Here is an 18,709-nt window from a genome sequence, read left to right on the forward strand (position 1 = left end):
TGTGTGTGTGTGTGTGTGTGTGTGTGTGTGTGTGTTATGTTGTATGTTGTATGTAACAGTTGTTCCTCAATTTTCTCTCTGCAGGATGACAACAACACACTAGTGTTGGCAGCCTGGAATCACACTGGAATCACCCCCCCACACTGCATCACCTCACCCCCCACACTGCATCACCCCCCCACACTGCATCACCCCTCACTGCATCACATCCCCCCGTACTGCATTACAACACCCCCACAATGCATCACATCCCCCCGCACTGCATTACAACACCCCCTACCCGAGCCCACACTGCATGACATCACCCCCACACACACTGCATCACACACCCACCTCCAGAGATGAGGATCCAGGGGCAGCCCGAGGGCCCCAGGTGGCGTCTGGACCTGAACGCCGGCGAGCTTCGGAGCGTGGCGCTGACCCGCGGCCGTGGGGGGTACGGCTTCACTGTTTCAGGACAGAGGCCGTGTTTGCTGAGCGCCATCCTGGCAGGAAGCCCCGCCCACATGCTGGGCCTCCAGCATGGGGACCACATCGTCGCCGTCAACGGAACCGATGTGTCCGCCGCGCTGCACGAGACTGTGGTGCAGCTGATCGGCAGCTGCGAGCGGCCCCTGAGGATGGTAGTGCGCTCAGGGGGCCGGACTATAGGGAACCCCATCCTTCAGGATTCAAGGTTTGGGATTGGCCAGAAAAGGGGTGTGTTCCAAAAGGCGGGTGTTCTCCGCACCATCTCGGATGATTCCAGCAAACCTTTGTTTACCCCAGATCAAGCTCTCAGCACCAGACGGAGGCCGGTGTCCGAGCCCGACATGTCGCAGTGGCCCCAACACTGGCCCCCAGTGGCTCAGCAGCCACAGCAGGAGGCCCTAAGAGTCAAGGACACGGACTCCGTGTTCTCAGACACTGAGGACGCGACCCCAGACTGGACCGTGTTGAACGCCACCTCGGTGGTGGGCTACCTGAACTCCACAGAGCTGATCCTGAACACCTCAGACCCAGAGGAGGACTGCCTGAAGACCATCCGGGAGCGGATCCGGCAGCTGGGGACGGAGCTGGACACGCACACGCTGGTGATGATGAAGGTCATGTTCGACTGCGTGCGGCTTTGTGACGACGCCGGCGCCGTCCTGGCTGCTTTTCCTGCTGAGAACCTTGTTTTAGGAGCAGTTTGTGCTGAAGACCCTCGTTTCTTTTGCTTGGTCACTACGGCACATGTGACCAACGGCCGCGCCCGCGAGGACAGGCCTCTCCGTGCTTCCTGCCATGTTTTCTTCATCGACCCAGATCTGGGGAACCACGAGGACCACGTGGGCATCGCAGCCCGCTTTGGCTTCGGCTGCACCCTAGACCCAGATGCTGTGGGCTGCCTGGAATTCCCTCAGACTCCCACGGATGTCCTTCACTTCGTGTCAGTGCTGTACCGCGACATGGGGCGGGCCGTGGAGCGGCTGCGGACCAAACTGGACCTGGAGGCCCAGCAGCTGGCCCAGGAGAACGGCAGCACGGCCAAACAGGGCAGTGCCAGCAGCAATGGGGACAGTGGGATTGGAAATGCATCACCTCCCGAGGAAAGAGCGGACAGGGATTTCCCCCCTGCGATCAAAACCCCTCCTGGAGCCCCCCTCCCCAGCTGTCCATGGGATTATCCTCTAGCTGAAGACCTCACTCCCGCAACACGTATTTCAGAGAATGGAGGCAGCATACACTCCCTTTCAGAGTCACTACCTGGGCCAGATTCTCTTTCTCGTGTCTATGGAGGTCCCCCACCGAGACTGGAGTTCCAATTCAAGCCCCCCCCTCCTCCCTTACCTTTGGATAAGAAAGCAAACTTCTTTGGAGGTCATCTCAGGGGTAGCCAAAGGTGGTTCTCAAAGTCAAAGAGGGCCAAGCCCCCAAGCAGCGACCTTGAGCCTCAGGTGACATCATGTGGCAATTTCCCCCTTCACAACTGTCCTCCCCCCATGAGCCAGATCCCTTCGGGCAGGTACCAGCCAGCGCAGGACACAATGCTGCCCCCTAGAGAGGAATGGACCAGAAGGTTTATTGAGCTACGAGAGAAACAGCACAAGGATGCCAGTATGAAAAACGTAAGTGCTCCATGTTGTTATGTTGAAACTTTCAGTGCTGTAACTTTAACTTGAATGATGGACTGTTTCTCTGTAACTTTAACTTGAATGATGGACTGTTTCTCTGTAACTTTAACTTGAATGATGGACTGTTTCTCTGTAACTTTAACTTGAATGATGGACTGTTTCTCTAAGACTTTGTTTTGGTGCTAACTTTGATTTGTGTCTGATAAATGTTTTTTTGCTCACACTGTGTCTTTGCAAACAGAAATGTTTTACACACAGTATAATAGCTCCGTTGTGGGTCGCCCCGAGGCACGGACATTTGTTTCTGTCATTGTGTCATGTTTAACACGGTGCCACAGGAAGTATTAAATGGTCACATGGTCACAGGTTTCCACACAGCGAGGGGGTGTTAGGAAGTGTGTTTTTGGCGGCACCTAAAAAGAAACACAGTGCCACTATTGGACCAGTGGAGCGGTGCTGAGTGTGAACTCAGGAGTCAATGATGTCATTGTCCAAAGGTTCAGAGGAGGAAACGGCTTCTGTCCTCAGTGGCCCCCGGGGGGCGCTGTGCGTCCAGGGGCCCCAGACACCAGCCTCCTGTAGGAATCAGTGTTTCCTCAGTGTCTTCCAGTGATTTCTCATTTTCAGAGCGAGCGTCTCTTCTAAGGCACTTTCTGAACAACTCTATCCGTTAACCATGTTGTGTTTGGAGTGAATTGACGCCTCAGCCCGTTTTAAATCAACATTTTGCTGTGTTTACACTCTACAGTGTTTGTGTCCCTTCAGCTTCCATTAGATCAGAAAGACGAGAAGCCTTCACAGGAAGCCGGGGGAAATTACAGGGCAATTATCTGTAATGTTTGAACTCTTGTTTAAACGTCAGACGCTGCTTCTCCAGAGGAACGTGGGCTCCTGCTGAATGTATTTCATTATCTGGAGCGCTGTTATGACTCATGTCACTGTAATGGTAGCTTTTGACAGTTCCATGGTGGAAATTACTGCTTCTAAGGGATTGTAGTGGTTCGGGTTTGGCTTTGCGTTACCAATCTGCCTGTTTGCAGACGACACTGCTGCGTCTGCAGGAGCTGAGGCGGAGAAGAACGTCAGAACAGGAGAACACCTTTAATGTTTACAGCTCTCCGTTTTAATTCAGTAAACTTTTACATGATGCTTGTGAGTCAGACGTATTCAAAAAATAGTGCTAGGAAAGACTTTTCTCTCTAATCCAATAGCAACACTTCTTCTGCTTTTTCTGCTTCTTTATTCCTTTTTGCGTGAATCAGGCTCGGGCTGAGCTAGGCTAACAGCAGTGGCTAGGCTAACAGCAGTGGCTAGGCTAACTGCAGCTAGGCTAACAGCAGAGGTTTGGCTAACAGCAGCTAGGCTAACAGCAGAGGTTTGGCTAACAACAGTGCTAGGCTAACAGCAGGAGGAGGCTAGCTGCTAGCATTGGTTAGCTGCTATGTTTACCATGTTCACTACTTAATTGTGTCCCGAATGAACTTCGTGATGTTTTGTGAACATGTTTTTTCAAATCAGCATCTTTAAATATTTTTTCTTTTTCCTTTGTGATGTCATCGAGGTCAAGGGTTCTCATTCACTAACAAACGCATCAATACTAGTGAGCGCCCCCCTGTGAGTTAGACAGGCAGCTCAGAGCCAATCAGTGATGATCTCCTGCTCAGAGCCAATCGGTATTGATCTCCTGCTTAGAGCCAATCGGTGGTGACCCCCTGCTCTGGTCCTTTGACTGACTGGTTCACACAGAACAGCCTTCACACTGACAGCAGGTTGGGAACCAGCCGATCAGATGGCGTCTACTGCAGGGGGTAAACAGCGGATACCTGGGGTGAAGAATGAGAACCCGGCGGAGGGGCTGATCACTGCCGGATGGCTGCTAAGGGAGGTCAGCTGGAGCTGTTGCCCCCGCCCCCCAGGCAGAAGGTCACCGACGTGGAGGAGCTGAAGAGGAGGAGGGGAACCGGAATCAGCAGCTAGATCAAGTACGTCCAATGGGAGGAGAACCTGAAGGACATCCAGAAGGCGCCCCCCATCTACGAGCGGGCGCTGGACGTGGACCACCGCAGTGTGACGCTGTGGCTGAAGTACGCCGAGACGGAGATGAAGAGCTGGCAGTGAACCACACCCTCACCATCCTGCCCCGGGTCACCCAGTTCTGGTAAAGTACCCCCACATGGAGGAGATGCTGGGGGACGTGGCCGGCTGACGCCAGGCGTTCCAGCGCTGGAGGGAGGGGCAGCCGGACGAGCAGGTGTGGCACTCCATCATCACCTTCCGACTGCACTACGGGGGGGGCAGCATCTACGAGCGCTTCGTCCCCATGCCCCCCGAGGTGAATAACTGGATCAGGTACGCCCGCTTCGAGGGGACGCAGAAGGACTTTGAGTGCGTGGGGGCGATTTACAGGTACCCCCGGAGCGGACCCCAGGCAGCCGGGGCAGGAGCGACCCCCTCAGGAGCGACCCCCTCAGGAGCGACCGCCGTGGCATTGATGACATCATCGTCAGCCAGCGCCACTTTCACACAACGGACGCTGACGCTGTGAGGGAGATCTACAGGGGGGCCGTGTGACCCCACAATGCCTCAGGACGACAGAAAGGACATTGAGGTGGTGAAGGCCGCCTCCCTCAGGGGGGACTGGAGTCATCTGACTGTCAGTGAACGCAGCAGCAGTCTGTGACGCCCTCTCCTGGTCATGATGGGATTCTGTTTAGCGTTCATAGGATCAATATTTATTAGTGTACTCTGATCACCTAAGGATTAATAATGTTACCCCTCTCTTGCCTGGTGATGTGTCTTCAGGTGTGAACTCAGCCCTATAGGTGACTGGAGGGTGTGTTCAGGTGCTGGTTTTCTCATCAGCCTGTCCTTGACCCCCACAGGGCTCCAGGCTTTGGGGTGTGGTCCGTGCTTCTAGACGCCGCCCAGCCAAACGCCTCAGCCTGGCTCGATCTCTGGACGACCTGGAGGTGAGTTTGTTTCCACCAGATGATTGACTTCCTGTGTTTTAACACCCCCTTCTCTCGCCGCTCCCCTCCCCTCTCCTCTGCTCTGACCTTTCATTTGCGTCTCCGTGAACTCTTGGGTTTGCGGCAGGAGGTTCCACAAAGCGCTCGTTGGTCCGGTATGTTTGGCATCGCTGATGAGCGTCTGCACACCTGAACGTTGTTTCAGGCCTGACTGTGTGCAGCATGCATTCCTCGTGCAGGGATTCACACAGTTTAACCCTAACCCTAACCCACTGCTGGTGCTGCAGGGTGTTTAGATCAGTGTGTTCGTCACACTCAGACCACACCTCGTCCCTCATGCCCCCCCATACTCCAGGTACCGAGTTCTGTGTGGGAAAAGCTGCAACCGCTGCAGGCTTTCTGTTGTCATAGCAACACTTTTAAACTTTTGTTTTAATTCGCTGGCATCGGTCTCACCCTACTGATGATGTCTCACCTACATCATCAGTAGGGTGAGACCGACCTGTCTCACGACGGTCTCAACCCGTAGATGAATGCTAGCAGGCTAACTGGAGAAAGAAAGCTAACTACTGGTGAGACTGGGAGAGGAGCTAACGCTAAAGGAAAAGGCTCCTGTCCAAAGAGCAGGTGTTAAAGAAATGTTAGAGAAGTGATGGTTCTGTTAGTGACTACATGAACATAACTGTATGGAGTTACTAAAGAGCGTTCTGTCAGCCCCCCAGTGCATTGTGGGTACTACATGGATTGTCCCATTCCAAACAGAGACCATAGCTGGACAGACTGTTGGTGCTAGCAGCTAGTTTCACTCACTAATGGTTGTTTTGTGTGTGGTTCTGTTTGGACCCTCTGCTCTGAACATGAACATTGTTAACAGTTCTGACTCTAGATGGTGTTACCTGGAGTCCATCACAGGTGTTTCTGCTAACACAGCAGATTTCTGACGCCATGTTGGTCACCTGATTCCTTCTGGCAGATGCACTGAGATTGTTTGGGCGCTTCTTTGACAGGTAGTGGGTGGAGTTGGTGACAGCGTGAGACTTTTTCAAGTGAGCTTATTCAAATATAAAAGTGGGGATATGACTTTCTGCGAGACGGTACCCAGTGACTCAGGACAGCAGCTCTCTTTGAGGATCCAGATCACAGGTTTTCAGATTATGTCTCATCAGGACGGGTAATAATTCACTCTGTGCAGCTTTTATTCACGGTGGACTAATGACACTTTGGGGAATGTTTTATGGTTTGTAAAGGCAATTACATCCTCACCTGGCACTCGCCCCCCGAGTCCTGTTTCAAAGGAGCCTCCAGCCTGAACGGAGGCCAGGGATCAGATGGAGCGCCTCCACGAGCAAACCACCGGATGGTTGTCAGGCGCTCCATCAGGAGACACAGACAGGAACACACAGTTAACACTGCTGACCTCAAACGACCTTTTGCTTCTTCACATGTGTGCTTTCTTCGTGTGCAGCGCTTTCTAACATGCATGTTGTCGTTATGGATCTTCTGAGGCTGTGTTGTTCTGGCGTGTTGTGAAATATGTGAGAAGCTCTCAGCGCTTGCAGCTGGACTCACAAGGACATGGTGAGACTGTGGTGGAGTTCACCATCAGCGCTGGGGGGCGACCCCCTGCGGAGACGCCCCTGCTCGGCCTCGCTGCGTGATGCCCACGAACTCAGAACAGTTTGGACACTTGTGGCGGAACTTCTTTTTCCACGATCAGCAGTGTGCGTCACGGCGGCTGGAGCAGGAATGAGCCAGTCCTCCTCCTTTTTCCTCCCATTACAAAAACGCTCCTGCAACCCAGCAGTAAGTCGGAATAGTGTGTTTATAACCTGTGACGCCTTCCAGTGTAACCCCTACCAGTGTGAGGCCTTCCAGTGTAAGGCCTTCCAGTGTAACTCCCTCCAGTGTAACCCCGTACCAGTGTAATGCCTTCCAGTGTAACCCCTACCAGTGTAAGGCCTTCCAGTGTAAGGCCTTCCAGAGTAACTCCCTCCAGTGTAACCCCGTACCAGTGTAATGCCTTCCAGTGTAACGGCCTCCAGTGTAGCCCCGAACCAGTGTAATGCCTTCCAGTGTAATGCCTTCCAGTGTAACACATTCCAGTGTAATGTCTTCCAGTGTAACACCCTCCAGTGTAAAGCCCTGCAGTGTAATGCCTTCCAGTGTAGCCCTGTACAAGTGTAACATATTCCAGTGTAACCCCTATCAGTGTAATGCCTTCCAGTGTAACCCTGTACCAATGTAATGCCTTCCAGTGTAGCCCCGTACCAGTGTAATGCCTTCCAGTGTTACGCCATCCATTGTAACGCCCTCCAGTGTAAGGCCTTCCTCTGTAATGCCTTCCAGTAGAACGCTATCCAGTGTAACGCCCTCCAGTGTAACACTACCCAGTGTAATGCCATCCAGTGTAAGGCCCTCCAGTGTAACGCCATCCAGTGTAAGGCCTTCCAGTGTAACACCCTCCTGTGTAAAGCATTTCAATGTAACCCCATCCAGTGTGACACTCTCCAGTGTAGCGCCTTCCAGTGTAGCACTGGTCTCAGTCAGATCCCTGCCCTCCCACACACACTCACCCCCAGCGAGATGCCCCCACACACTCACCCCCAGCAAGATGCCCCCACCCACTCCAGCTTTGCACATTGATCAGATGACGGTGTTCTTGTTTGCAGCCTGAATACCATGGGGGGGGGGGGTGCATTCACACTGACTTCTGAGGTGTTGGTGGAAACATCTGTGTTTGGGGGCCATCGGTGCTGGTTACGCCACTTCGTCCCCCCTCCCTCTTAGGTGTGGAGACATTAGTGACTCCTGTTTGCACGCCTGTGGGTAATGATCCATCCTGTGGGTGTAGCAGAAACCAAGCAAAGGCATGAAGACACAGACTGGGAGGGGTGAGCTGAGAGGGAGGGGGGGAGGATTCTTACAGCACAGAGCGAGAGAGAGAAAGAGACGGAGAGCAGAGAACCGGTAGCGAAGGTAGAGGGGGCTTTCTGAACTCGTAGCTGGGGGGTTTGTGGCTCTCCTGGATGCGTTCCTCCCCCTGTTGAGATCTCAGTCCTGCCCTGCAAACAGCGTCCGGCGGCGCGTCTCCAGCGGATGGACTCGTCTACACACACCGGGCGTGTGGAGGAGCGCTGAACACCAGCCACACACACTCACAGCGCCATACATGGAGCAAACTTTAACTCTCAACTCCGTAAGTCTGGCCTGGATCTCCAGGGGCCTTTTGTCGCTTTGTCCGTCCACACTCCTCTGTTTTTGTGATGCTGTGTTCATCTCTCACACTGTCTCCAGCGGTTCTCCTGTTTGGTCTGTTTGGCTGCTGTTGTGTCCTCTGAGCGATGTGCAGCGGTTAGTCGGTGTGGTCTCACCGGAATGTTCTAACTGGTGCCAAACTGAACTCTGGTACCCAGATGACGCTCTCAGCTGCTGTGTGCAGCTGGACTGGTGCAGGGTCTCCATCAGGGGGGCTCCAAATTAGACCTCACCTTAAAAAGCTTTTGTTGAGGAGAGCTGAGATTATCTGAGCTGCACAGAGGGGTCAGGGTTAGGGTAGGGGGTTAGGGAAGGGGGTTAAGGTTAGGGAAGGGGGTTAGGGTAGGGGGTTTGGATTACGGTAGGGGGTTAGGCTTAGGGAAGAGGGGTAGGGGTAGGGGTTAGGGTAGGGGGTTGGGGTTAGGATTATGGTAGGGGGTTAGGCTTAGGGAAGAGGGTTAGGGGTAGGGTAGGGGGTTAGGGAAGGGGGTTAAGGTTAGGGAAGGGGGGTGGGGGCTAGGGTAGGGGGTTAGGGTAGGGGGTTAGGGTAGGGAGTTAGGGTAGGGGTTAGGGTTAGGGAAGGGGGATAGGGTTTGGGAAGGGGGTTAGGGGTAGGGTTAGGGATAGGGATTAGGGGTAGGGGTTAGGGTATGGGGTTAAGGTAGGGGGTTAGGATAGGGGGAAGGGGTTAGGGTAGCGTTTAGGGTTAGGGTAGGGGGTTCTAGTAGGGGGTTATGGTTAGGGGAGGGGTTACGGTAGGGGTTAGGGTGGGGGGTTAGGGCAGAGGGTTAGGGTTAAGGTAGGGGGTTAGGGTAGGGAGGAAGGGGTTAGGGTAGGGGGTTAGGGTAGGGGGTAAGGGGTAAGGGTAGGGGAAGGGGTTACGGTAGGGGTTAGGGTCAGGGTAGAGGGTTAGGGTAGGGGGGAAGGGGTTAGGGTAGGGGGGAAGGGGTTAGGGTAGGGGGTTAGGGTAGGGGTTAGGGTAGGGGTTAGGGCTAGGGTAGGGGGTTACGGTAGGGGGTTAGGCCTAAGGTTAGGGGGTAAGTTTTAGGGGGTTAGGGTTAGGGTTAGGCTTAGGGTTAGGGTTAGGATTAGCGGAGCTGTGCCTGATCACCAAGAGTTGGTGGCGCAGACTGAAGCCAGATTGGGTGAGTGAGATGCAGGTTGTCAGGTGTAATTAAACCCTCAGGAGTGTTCAGTAGCTATGTGGTTGATTCAGTCTCAACTTGATGATGCCTCTGGTGCTGCTTTGTGCAGACATGTTCTGCATCAGTTCTTCAGACCTTTGCCTCTCTTGCTCACAAGCTTTTGTGAAACACGTCTTAATTTTAAGGCTTCATTGCCCATGAAACATATCCAGACAGCAAGTTATGTCCTGATAGCTTCTGATTACTGTTAGTAGCATGTTTATAGCCGTTGAATTAGATGATAATTCTGCTCTATTCTGATGCAGATATTTTGACCAACAGGAAGAGTGTGTTCTCTGGGATTAGCAGCAGGAGGAGGACAACGCAACACACTTTTATCTCACTGACATCACATGGCCGATGTGGGTGGACAGTTGCGTTCATGAAATGTGTCCTTAGGCTAGTATTATGGGATGCCAAGTCTGAAAAGGATGACATTTTCTAAATGGCTCTGCTATGATGCCTCTACTTTCTTCGTTCTCCCACAAGATGTTTCTTTGCCATGACATAGTCCTCTCCCTCTAACAACTGGAGGAGGAAGTTTTTTCAGCCGTCCATCTGCTCCAAGCATGAACACCCAACAGTCAGTAACCAGATGACCAGATGGAGCTGTGGTTGCTGAGTTTGCTGTTTGACCAAACTGTAACCATGGAAGGAAAGCCACCGCCTGGCCGTAGCTTCACGCCATGACATCATCAAATGGCACATGTTCTATAGTTAACCACACAGCTCTTGGTCTTCCAGCACTGAGCTCTGGTCTGACGCGGGACATCTGCGGATGTGATGCGTGACCTCTGGGGACAATCCGTTCCAGATACACTGTTTACCGTCTGCAATCGTACTGTTATTGAATTTCTCTTGTCGACTGAAAGGGAATCCACTGCCAGGAGCGTGAGGGTTGCTCAATGCGGGACAGGTTAAGAGCTGCCAAAGTGTTTAATCACCTCCACAGTATCAGTTCAGACACGTCTGGAACACTGCGGGACACGCTTTACGTTGGCCTTACCTCTCAGAGACATCGAGCTAGCCTCGTCTAGTTTCAGCTGAAGAGGAATCAGAAACAAATACAGTTGGTATCTTTCTGACCTTGCGATGGCGCAAGATGCTGCAGAACCAGGCCAAGGTCTCGCCTGCTTGGCAGAAGGGAAGTCATAAACAGGCATTTAGTCTCTGGGTTGGCTCTCCACTCCTGGCAGTCTAAACACAAAGTTTCCCTTGTGAACTGTTTCTCCATCTTATCATGTGGTCAGCATAAAGACGTAGGCTACACCTGTTTGCACAACCTGATTATTCCGTGACATCTTTGTTTAGCTTGAGTAAAGCACAGGTATTTCTAACCGGGTGCCCCGGAGTTCAAACCGTGTGGTTTTGGGTTCTGTAGGTTCTGCCAGTTATCAACTTGTTTGCTTGACAACCTCTCAGAAAAAATGTCATCCTATAGCGTTTAGCCCAGAGGAACAAATTTAAACCAAAACCTGCCCCCCTCCCCCTCAACTCAGCCTTCCCTTCTTTCACAGCTCAAGTTCCAAGGATTTGACATCAGTGGAACCTGCTAAACAGTGATGCAGGTCCCAGAGGACGATCTTCAGTCTTATCACTATCATTATTTACAGACACAGCATATTACGGCAAAAGAAACAGGAAGTGGAAGCCAAACAAAATTAAATCCAGATTAAGAGGAGATCAATTTTAAACATGGCACAAAATGAAAATCTCTAGCTAGAAATAAATGATTACAAATAAAAAGAATAGAATAATAGCTATACAACAAAAACAAAAGGTGATCCCATTGAGGACTAAGTTGATAAAAATGTGCTTCGGATTCAAGCCATGACGATGAAACGATGGGAGCCCCACCTGAGGATTACATGCTGCAAAAAGTCTCATTTCTTTTATATAATTGGAGATTAGACCCCAGCACGCTTTATAGTCTTCAATCAATCACGAGTATCACCCCTCAACTATCCATCTGCTGGGGTCCTGCTGGCTTTCTTCCTCCTACATGATGGTGAACATGTATGAAGACAACAACCCAGGAGTCGGTGAACACAGCCTGACTTTCTCGTCCCCAATTCAGCGCCTGCATCAAATGTTCCAACTATAACCATAAAGACACTGACTCTATCTGGACTATCTGACACTCTCTCTCTGTCTCTCTCTCTGAACCTGTCCTTATCTTCATTTATTTCTTTTCCACCCAACCAGTCAAGGCGGATGGCCGCCCAAAAAAGTCTGGGTCCTGCCCGGAGTTTCTTCCTCAATGAAGGAGTTTTTCCCCACCACTGTTTCTTAGGCTCTGGAGGGTTCAGTTGGGTTTTTCTGTCTGTCAAAGCGCTTTGAAATGTCTGTTGCTATGATTAAGCGCTGTGTAAATAAAACTTCATCAATTGATTGATTGAATCTAATCTCAAAATCAATCCCAAACTGAATGGGAAGCCAATGGCGAGGAGCAGGATTGAATTCATGCGGCAGATTTACTGGAGGACGCTAAGCTCTCCTATAACTTAGTCAATTACAAAGCAGGGTTAATTGTAGGTGTCAGGTTTCAGGTTGGAAAGTCCGTTTCTGATGTTTTTAATGGAGGAGACGGGGCAGGACGGGCGTGGCGGCGTCTCATGTGGTTGACCCACCTCCAGCCCTGCAGGCTCGTGTCAACGTCTCTCTCTATGATAATAAATGGCGGTGGGAGGGGTTGTGGCCACTGGCTCTAGTTTCCCTCTCTGAAGTTCTTCTATTTTTGTGGCGTCCAGCTGCGTCTTGTAAATCAAACATTTTATTTCTTAGTCGTTTTCATCTCCAGCATGTGGCGGCCAGGATTCCAATGTGAGACTTCAACCAAACAAAGAGAGTTTGTGTCTTATTGTTGCACTTTTAGCCTTCGCCTTGAAGATAGCACATCCAATGCCAAGAGCTGTTCCAAGTTCAGACAAAGTCAACATTACCATCACAGTTTACGGTGTTTTTACGAGGGGAAGAAAAAGGTAAACATGTTAGAGGAATGCTGGTACCGCCTGTCAGTTACGCTATCAACAAGTGTAGCGCTCAGGCAGCACACAACCTATCAGAGTCAGGCCATTTACTCCAGAAAGGAGCAGCGCAGTGCCCATCTGTCGGTAACAGGCCATAGATTCCTGCTGATGGTGTGACAATGGCCCGTTTTCATGCCACTCAGTCATCTGAAGGCGGAGCATTTGTTAATGGAGAGCATCAAAAAGCACCTCAGCAAGTGTGGATGTACTATTAGGGTCCAGGGCTGACGTAACAGTCAGCTAAGCCAGACCCGAACCCTAACCCAAACCCTAAAGCTAACCCTAGCCGAACCCAAACCCCTAACCCAAACCCTAACCCCGAACGCTAACCCTAACCAAACCCTAGCCCAAACCCTGATTCCTAGCCCTAACCCGAACCCAAACCCCTCACCCAAACTTTAGCCTTAACCAGAACCTTAGCTCTAATCCTAATGCTAACCCTAACCGAACCCCAGCCCTAACCCCGAACCTGAACCCGAACCCTTCCTGTGATGTAACGTCTCTGTTTGAGGACCAAGATCTGCGATTGAAACACAAACAAAAGTCCTCAAGAGGCGTCTCTTTGTTGCTGAAGACTTTAAGCACAAATGAATGGAAATAGCTTTATTTTATAGACCTCCACTACAGAGGGAAAGCAGGATTACCCTTGTTCTTCCATCCATAAGTACAAGTCATAAAAAAAAGGCCAATATGTCCGTCCCTAACAGGGAATGGCTCCTATTACTTTGACATGTCCGGTTTATTTCAGGGCATCAGTGATTATAGACGACTTTCTTTAATGTTGATTCTCATCCCCTGCTGCACATTTGAACAGTGGATTTACAACAATAAATCCTCATTTACATGCTTTTAAATTTTGAAGCTTTGCCCCTAAACGACTAAATGCTGTTGCTTGTCTATGAGATTACGAGCTCTCGGAACAGATAATAATAATAATAGTAATAATAATGGATTCGGTTTATATAGCGCTTTCTTGTCTGAACACTCAAAGTCACTTACATTGGATCCATTATTCATTCACACCTCGATCATACTTGGTGGTGGTAAACTAGGTGCGTAGCCACAGCTGCCCTGGGGCAGACTGACGGAGGCGTGACTGCCAATCTGCACCTACAGCCCCTCCGACCACCACCGGAACAATCACTCACATTCGCACACCAGCAATGCCCCACTGGAGGTAAGGAGGGTAAAGTGTCTTGCCCAAGGACACAACGACAAATGACTCGGCGGGAGCGGGAATCGAACCGCCGATCTTGAATCATTGGACGACCCGCTCTACCACTGAGCCACGGCATTGAATGTTTCAGCTTTTTGCCCATTTGTTCATAAATGTCCTGTATGGAGGAATAGTCTGAATGGGATGCCTTCTCTTCATCAACAATAGAGACCACCAGCCGACTCCACTGACACCATTACTGACTCTTGTGATTTGTCGACAGAGCATGACAAGCCACATATTTAGACCATTCACAGCTTTTGATTGTAGACATAATGCATATGTTTGTCTTACATAAGTCTGTCGTGGCGTGAATGTATGCTGACCTTGGAATTTCCTGCTAATGTGACTGAGTGTCTGGCAGATGTAGCATGAAAAACACGGGATCGCGCCGCTCGGCACCAGCGACTTTGTCAGAGGGGTTTAATAATTATCTAACCCAGGCTGCCCCCCCTTACTCTCTCTGCTTTGGTTGGGAAATAAATGTCTCCTACATCTTATCACCACCACACCCTCGCCTTCTCCCTCAAAAGGAAGTAGCCTGCATCGCCTCTCTCTGGATGTTATTTTCAGGCGGTGGTTTGCAGCCTCAGATAGCAGGCCCAGATTATTTTCAGTCGAGACTGCCTGCTGAAGAACTGGAGATGCGATCAGTCTGAAGTCGAGTGGTGCTTCTCGTCTCTGCAAAGCGTGGAGATGTTCCACAGATGAATTGGGTAAAACCTTGATGATGTCATCTCCAGAGTGCAACGCTCAAATCAAGAGGTGGAAAAACGCTTTTTCCTTGAGGCGTTTTTGTTCAAGACGTTCCAACATGTTTACTATCGGTGTGTCTTCATAGGTGTGCTCACCTGTCGGCCATGAACGCTGCCCTGGGGGGAGTCAAATAGTAAAAGTAGACCTAAAAGGCAGAGAAGAATGTTCTTTGTCCCTCGACTTTTGTGCACGATTGGCTCCTAATTACTGCCTGGCTGGTTTCATCTTTTGTGTATTTCAGTCAACGCTGTAATTAGCTGTTAGCATGGCGCTGAATGTTCTGTAATTAGCCGTTAGCTTGGTGCTGAATGTTCTCTAATTAGCCGTTAGCATGGCGCTGAATGTTCTGTTGGTTACCACAGGAAACGATGATGAGTATCAAACTGACAATGGTGTTCTGTTGGCCAATCGAATGCATCCACTCGCTTCATAAGTCATCAGGATGCAGTGATAGGCCGGCGGGTCACTCTGTACAGTCTTGTGTGTTTAAAGTCTACTTCCTGTCCTTCCCTTCCATTTGGCCTCGCTCTCTCCTTTACATCAGACGCGTCCAAAAAACGATGCAGATGTCCATCTGCCCTTCAGGTCCGTCAGCGCCGAGATGACAACCCTCCCATTTCCAAAGTGAAACCGTGTTGAAATTTAATGAAACGCACAGAAAGACCACTAAAACCAGGCTGTTAATAAACTCCTTTCTCATCCATTATTCATGGAAAAATTGAAGCCAAAGAATGCTCGCTTGTTTGCCACAAGAAAACCTCAGAAAGAGCCGCCCATGATTTCACAAAAATAGTTGGTCAGTGAATTTAGAGATTTGCGAGTGGAGGGGAGATCAGGAGCGAGGCCAGAATGAAAACTGGTGTGTGTTCCTGATGTTGGAGCTGAATTATCAGCAGAAGAACGGAGCCGATAATGAGTTCACGTCGTGGTTAGCAAACTGTAACTTTGATTAAACCCAATTCATCTGGTTCCATTTAAACTGGCTGAGTTTATTCCCTCCTTCAAGGCCAGAGAAAGTACCCCGACTGGAAAAGAGGGGTGGAGGGGGCAGCATGGCCAGGGTTGTGTTTGGTTTTGTTTTTATGCAAAAGATATAGGGGGGGGGACTCAATCTATACGAATCCTTCATGCAACTGAGGCAGAGACTGTGTGTATTGTCAGTCGGGTTTCCATGGCAACAGCTGCCGACCAAGGAAATCTTTCCTTCCTCCTTCCCACAACCTTCTCTCCTACTCCTCTTTCTGTACCAAGTTTCCTCCTCCCTCTCTCTCCTCTCTCTCTCTCTCTCTCTCTCTCTCTCTCTCTCTCTCTCTCTCTCTCTCTCTCTCTCTGTCTCTCTGTCTCTGTCTCTCTCTCTCTCTCCCTGTCTCTCTCCCTCTCTCTCCTTCTCTTTCTCCCTCTCTCTCCTTCTCTCTCTCTCTTTCTCCCTCCCTCCCTTGCTTTCCCTCTCTCTGACTTGTTCAGACACGCTTTGCAGAGTTTTGGGTGGGGAATATTCAGGTATGCACAAACACACACACACACACACACACACACACACATACATGCACACACACAAACACACACACACTCTGTCCGAATGCTGCTGGTTGAGCAAACTGGGGAACAATGAGTCTCAAGAAGAGACTTTCGTTCAAGAGGACCTGGAACTTCAACGCTGTGAGTAACTGTGATGTGCTGAGCGAGTGTCGTCCTGTGAGGCGCTGGACCTCTTTTGTTCACTCAGCTGTTTTTCTCATTAATCTGCTGCCTGTTGCTCATCTTCCTCGGGTTAAGAACAGCTGTTTAAAAGCGGCAGACTTGTGGTTGTTTGTTTTCAGGGTGCTAGAATTGGCATTGACTTGGGTGGAAGTTTTTTAGAAAAGGTTTTTCTTCCTCACCGTGTTGAACAGGGTCCGTCTCAACTAGGACTTTAAGGTGACGTGCTGTAACAAGCCCCGAAGCGGAGAGAAGTCACTTTAAAACACATGAGAGGCGTACATGAGCATTAGCATGTGAGTGGATGCGGTTCTTCATTAAAGCGCTTTAATTCTGATGAGATGGGAGCTCTGATGGTAAATCCTTCTGCTGCACTCAACGACGCTCCATCAGCTGGTGGTACCTTCAGCAAACCCTAACCCCTAACTCTAGCCCTAACCCCTAACTCTAGCCCTAACCCCTAACTCTAGTCCTAACCCCTAACTCTAGCCCTAACCCCTAACTCTAGTCCTAACCCCTAACTCTAGCCCTAACTCCTAAATGTAGCCCTAACCCCTAACTCTAGCCCTAACTCCTAACTCTAGCCCTAACCCCTAACCTTAACCCTTACCCCTAACTGTAGCCCTAACCACTAACTCTAGCCCTAACCCCTAACTCTAGCCCTAACCCCTAACTCTAGCCCTAACTCCTAACTCTAACCCCTAACCTTAACCCTAACCCCTAACTCTAGCCCTAACCCCTAACTCTAACCCCTAACTGTAGCCCCAACCCCTAACTCTAGCCCTAACCCCTAACTCTAGCCCTAACTCCTAACTCTAACCCCTAACCTTAACCCTAACCCCTAACTCTAGCCCTAATCCCTAACTCTAGCCCTAACCCCTAACTCTAGTCCTAACCCCTAACTCTAGCCCTAACCCCTAACTCTAACTCTAACCCCTAACTCTAGCCCTAACTCCTAACTCTAACCCCTAACCTTAACCCTAACCCCTAACTCTAGCCCTAACCCCTAACTCTAGCCCTAACCCCTAACTCTAGCCCTAACCCCTAACTCTAGCCCTAACCCCTAACTCTAGCCCTAACCCCTAACTCTAGCCCTAACCCCTAACTCTAGCCCTAACCCCTAACTCTAGCCCTAACTCTAACCCCTAACCCCTAACTCCAGCCATAGCCAGACTGAATGGCGTTCAGGTCATTCCTCAGAGGGGGGGCTCTCTCTCCGTAGGCTCCAGTGGGGATCCTACTGGGAATCTTCAGTTGAGGGCCTCCCTGTCCTGCAGGGCCACCCACCGTGAACCACCTCATCACCAGGGGGGTGTCAACAGGAAGAACCAGAGCTGATTGTGTGTGGGGGTTATCACTTCAGCCCAATGGCTTGTGATGTGTAAAGAAACAATAATGTGATGACATCACACACACCTTTGTGTGATGTCGTGCTTTGCATTGTGACATTAGCGAATGAGTGGTAATTATCTGCTGCTTTTAACTGTTTTATATCATTGGAAATTAAATATTTTTTTCTGTTTTGGACAATTCTGTTTGAAACAGTCAACTAAACCTGAGTGTGTCAAAGTCAAATACACGGAGGGCCAAAAAAGCAAATTTATTACAAGCCGAGGGCCGGACTGGTTCAATGTTTATTAAAACATATTGAAATGAACATAGCCGACTGAACAAAGAGCTGATACAGTGTATATTAACACAATGATTAAGTAAATAGAGCAATATTTTCTTATGGCTCTGGCAGTAACTTAAAGGGGAAACCTTTTTAACAGGCAAATGGAAAAAGAGTAAATGTCCTTCAGAAACAAAATGTTTCTTAATATCAAGATAAATGCATAAATGAAATTGCATGCATTATAAGCTGATACGGTTGTCTGTGTAGGTTCTCAGTCGTCCAGGTCATGGTTCTCCAAGAGCTGTTGAGTCGATCCACTGGACGTTAAGAAAGTTCTTGAAGACGTTTCGTCTCTCATCCAAGAGACTTCTTCAGTTCAAAGGGGAGCTGATCATGTCCCAGTTTATTAACCCTGTGGGGTGGGGTCAGATTATTAACCCTGTGGGGTGGGGTCAGATTATTAACCCTGTGGGGTGGGGTCAGATTATTAACCCTGTGGGGTGTGGTCATCTTATTTACCCTGTGGGGTGTGGTCAGTGCTATTCACATTCCAACGACCGTCGTTGACACCCGTCTGGCTCCTCAACGATTGTTGGTGGGGGTGTCAAAGGGGGTCGCTGAGATGTGAGTTACACCTTTGTATGCTAATCAGGGTCATTAGCATGAGACCCATCACCTGGGTCAATCCACGGAGATAATCTTTTTAGGAGTTTTGAAAGGACCTGATTGTAAATGGGAGAAAGGTGATGTTACAGACCCCCCCCCCGTTCAGAGATGGCTTCTCCACTTTGACGTGGATGGCCTCTTTCACTCCTCCCTCAAACCATTTATCTTCCCTGTCCAGGATCTGAACATCAGTGTCCTGAAGTGAGTGTCTCTCTTCCTTGGGGG

The 18,709-nt window shown here is 50.1% G+C and overlaps 1 protein-coding gene across 3 annotated transcripts in view; it reads left to right on the top strand.

The window, feature by feature from the left end:
* LOC137590674 (regulator of G-protein signaling 12-like) overlaps positions 1-18,709 on the top strand; it is a 33,052-nt gene that overhangs the window by 483 nt on the left and 13,860 nt on the right. For 2 of the 3 annotated variants that reach the window (XM_068308388.1, XM_068308387.1), the window contains 2 exons: positions 85-2,090; positions 4,979-5,065. In XM_068308388.1, the coding sequence (XP_068164489.1) occupies positions 342-2,090; positions 4,979-5,065 (1,836 nt within the window). In that variant the 5' untranslated portion in view covers positions 85-341. Of the gene's footprint in view, positions 1-84; positions 2,091-4,978; positions 5,066-18,709 lie in introns of those variants that run through there. The other variant, XM_068308386.1, reaches the window with a different exon arrangement.

This window comes from Antennarius striatus, chromosome 23, assembly GCF_040054535.1.
Source record: "Antennarius striatus isolate MH-2024 chromosome 23, ASM4005453v1, whole genome shotgun sequence".
Taxonomy (NCBI): Eukaryota; Metazoa; Chordata; class Actinopteri; order Lophiiformes; family Antennariidae; genus Antennarius; species Antennarius striatus.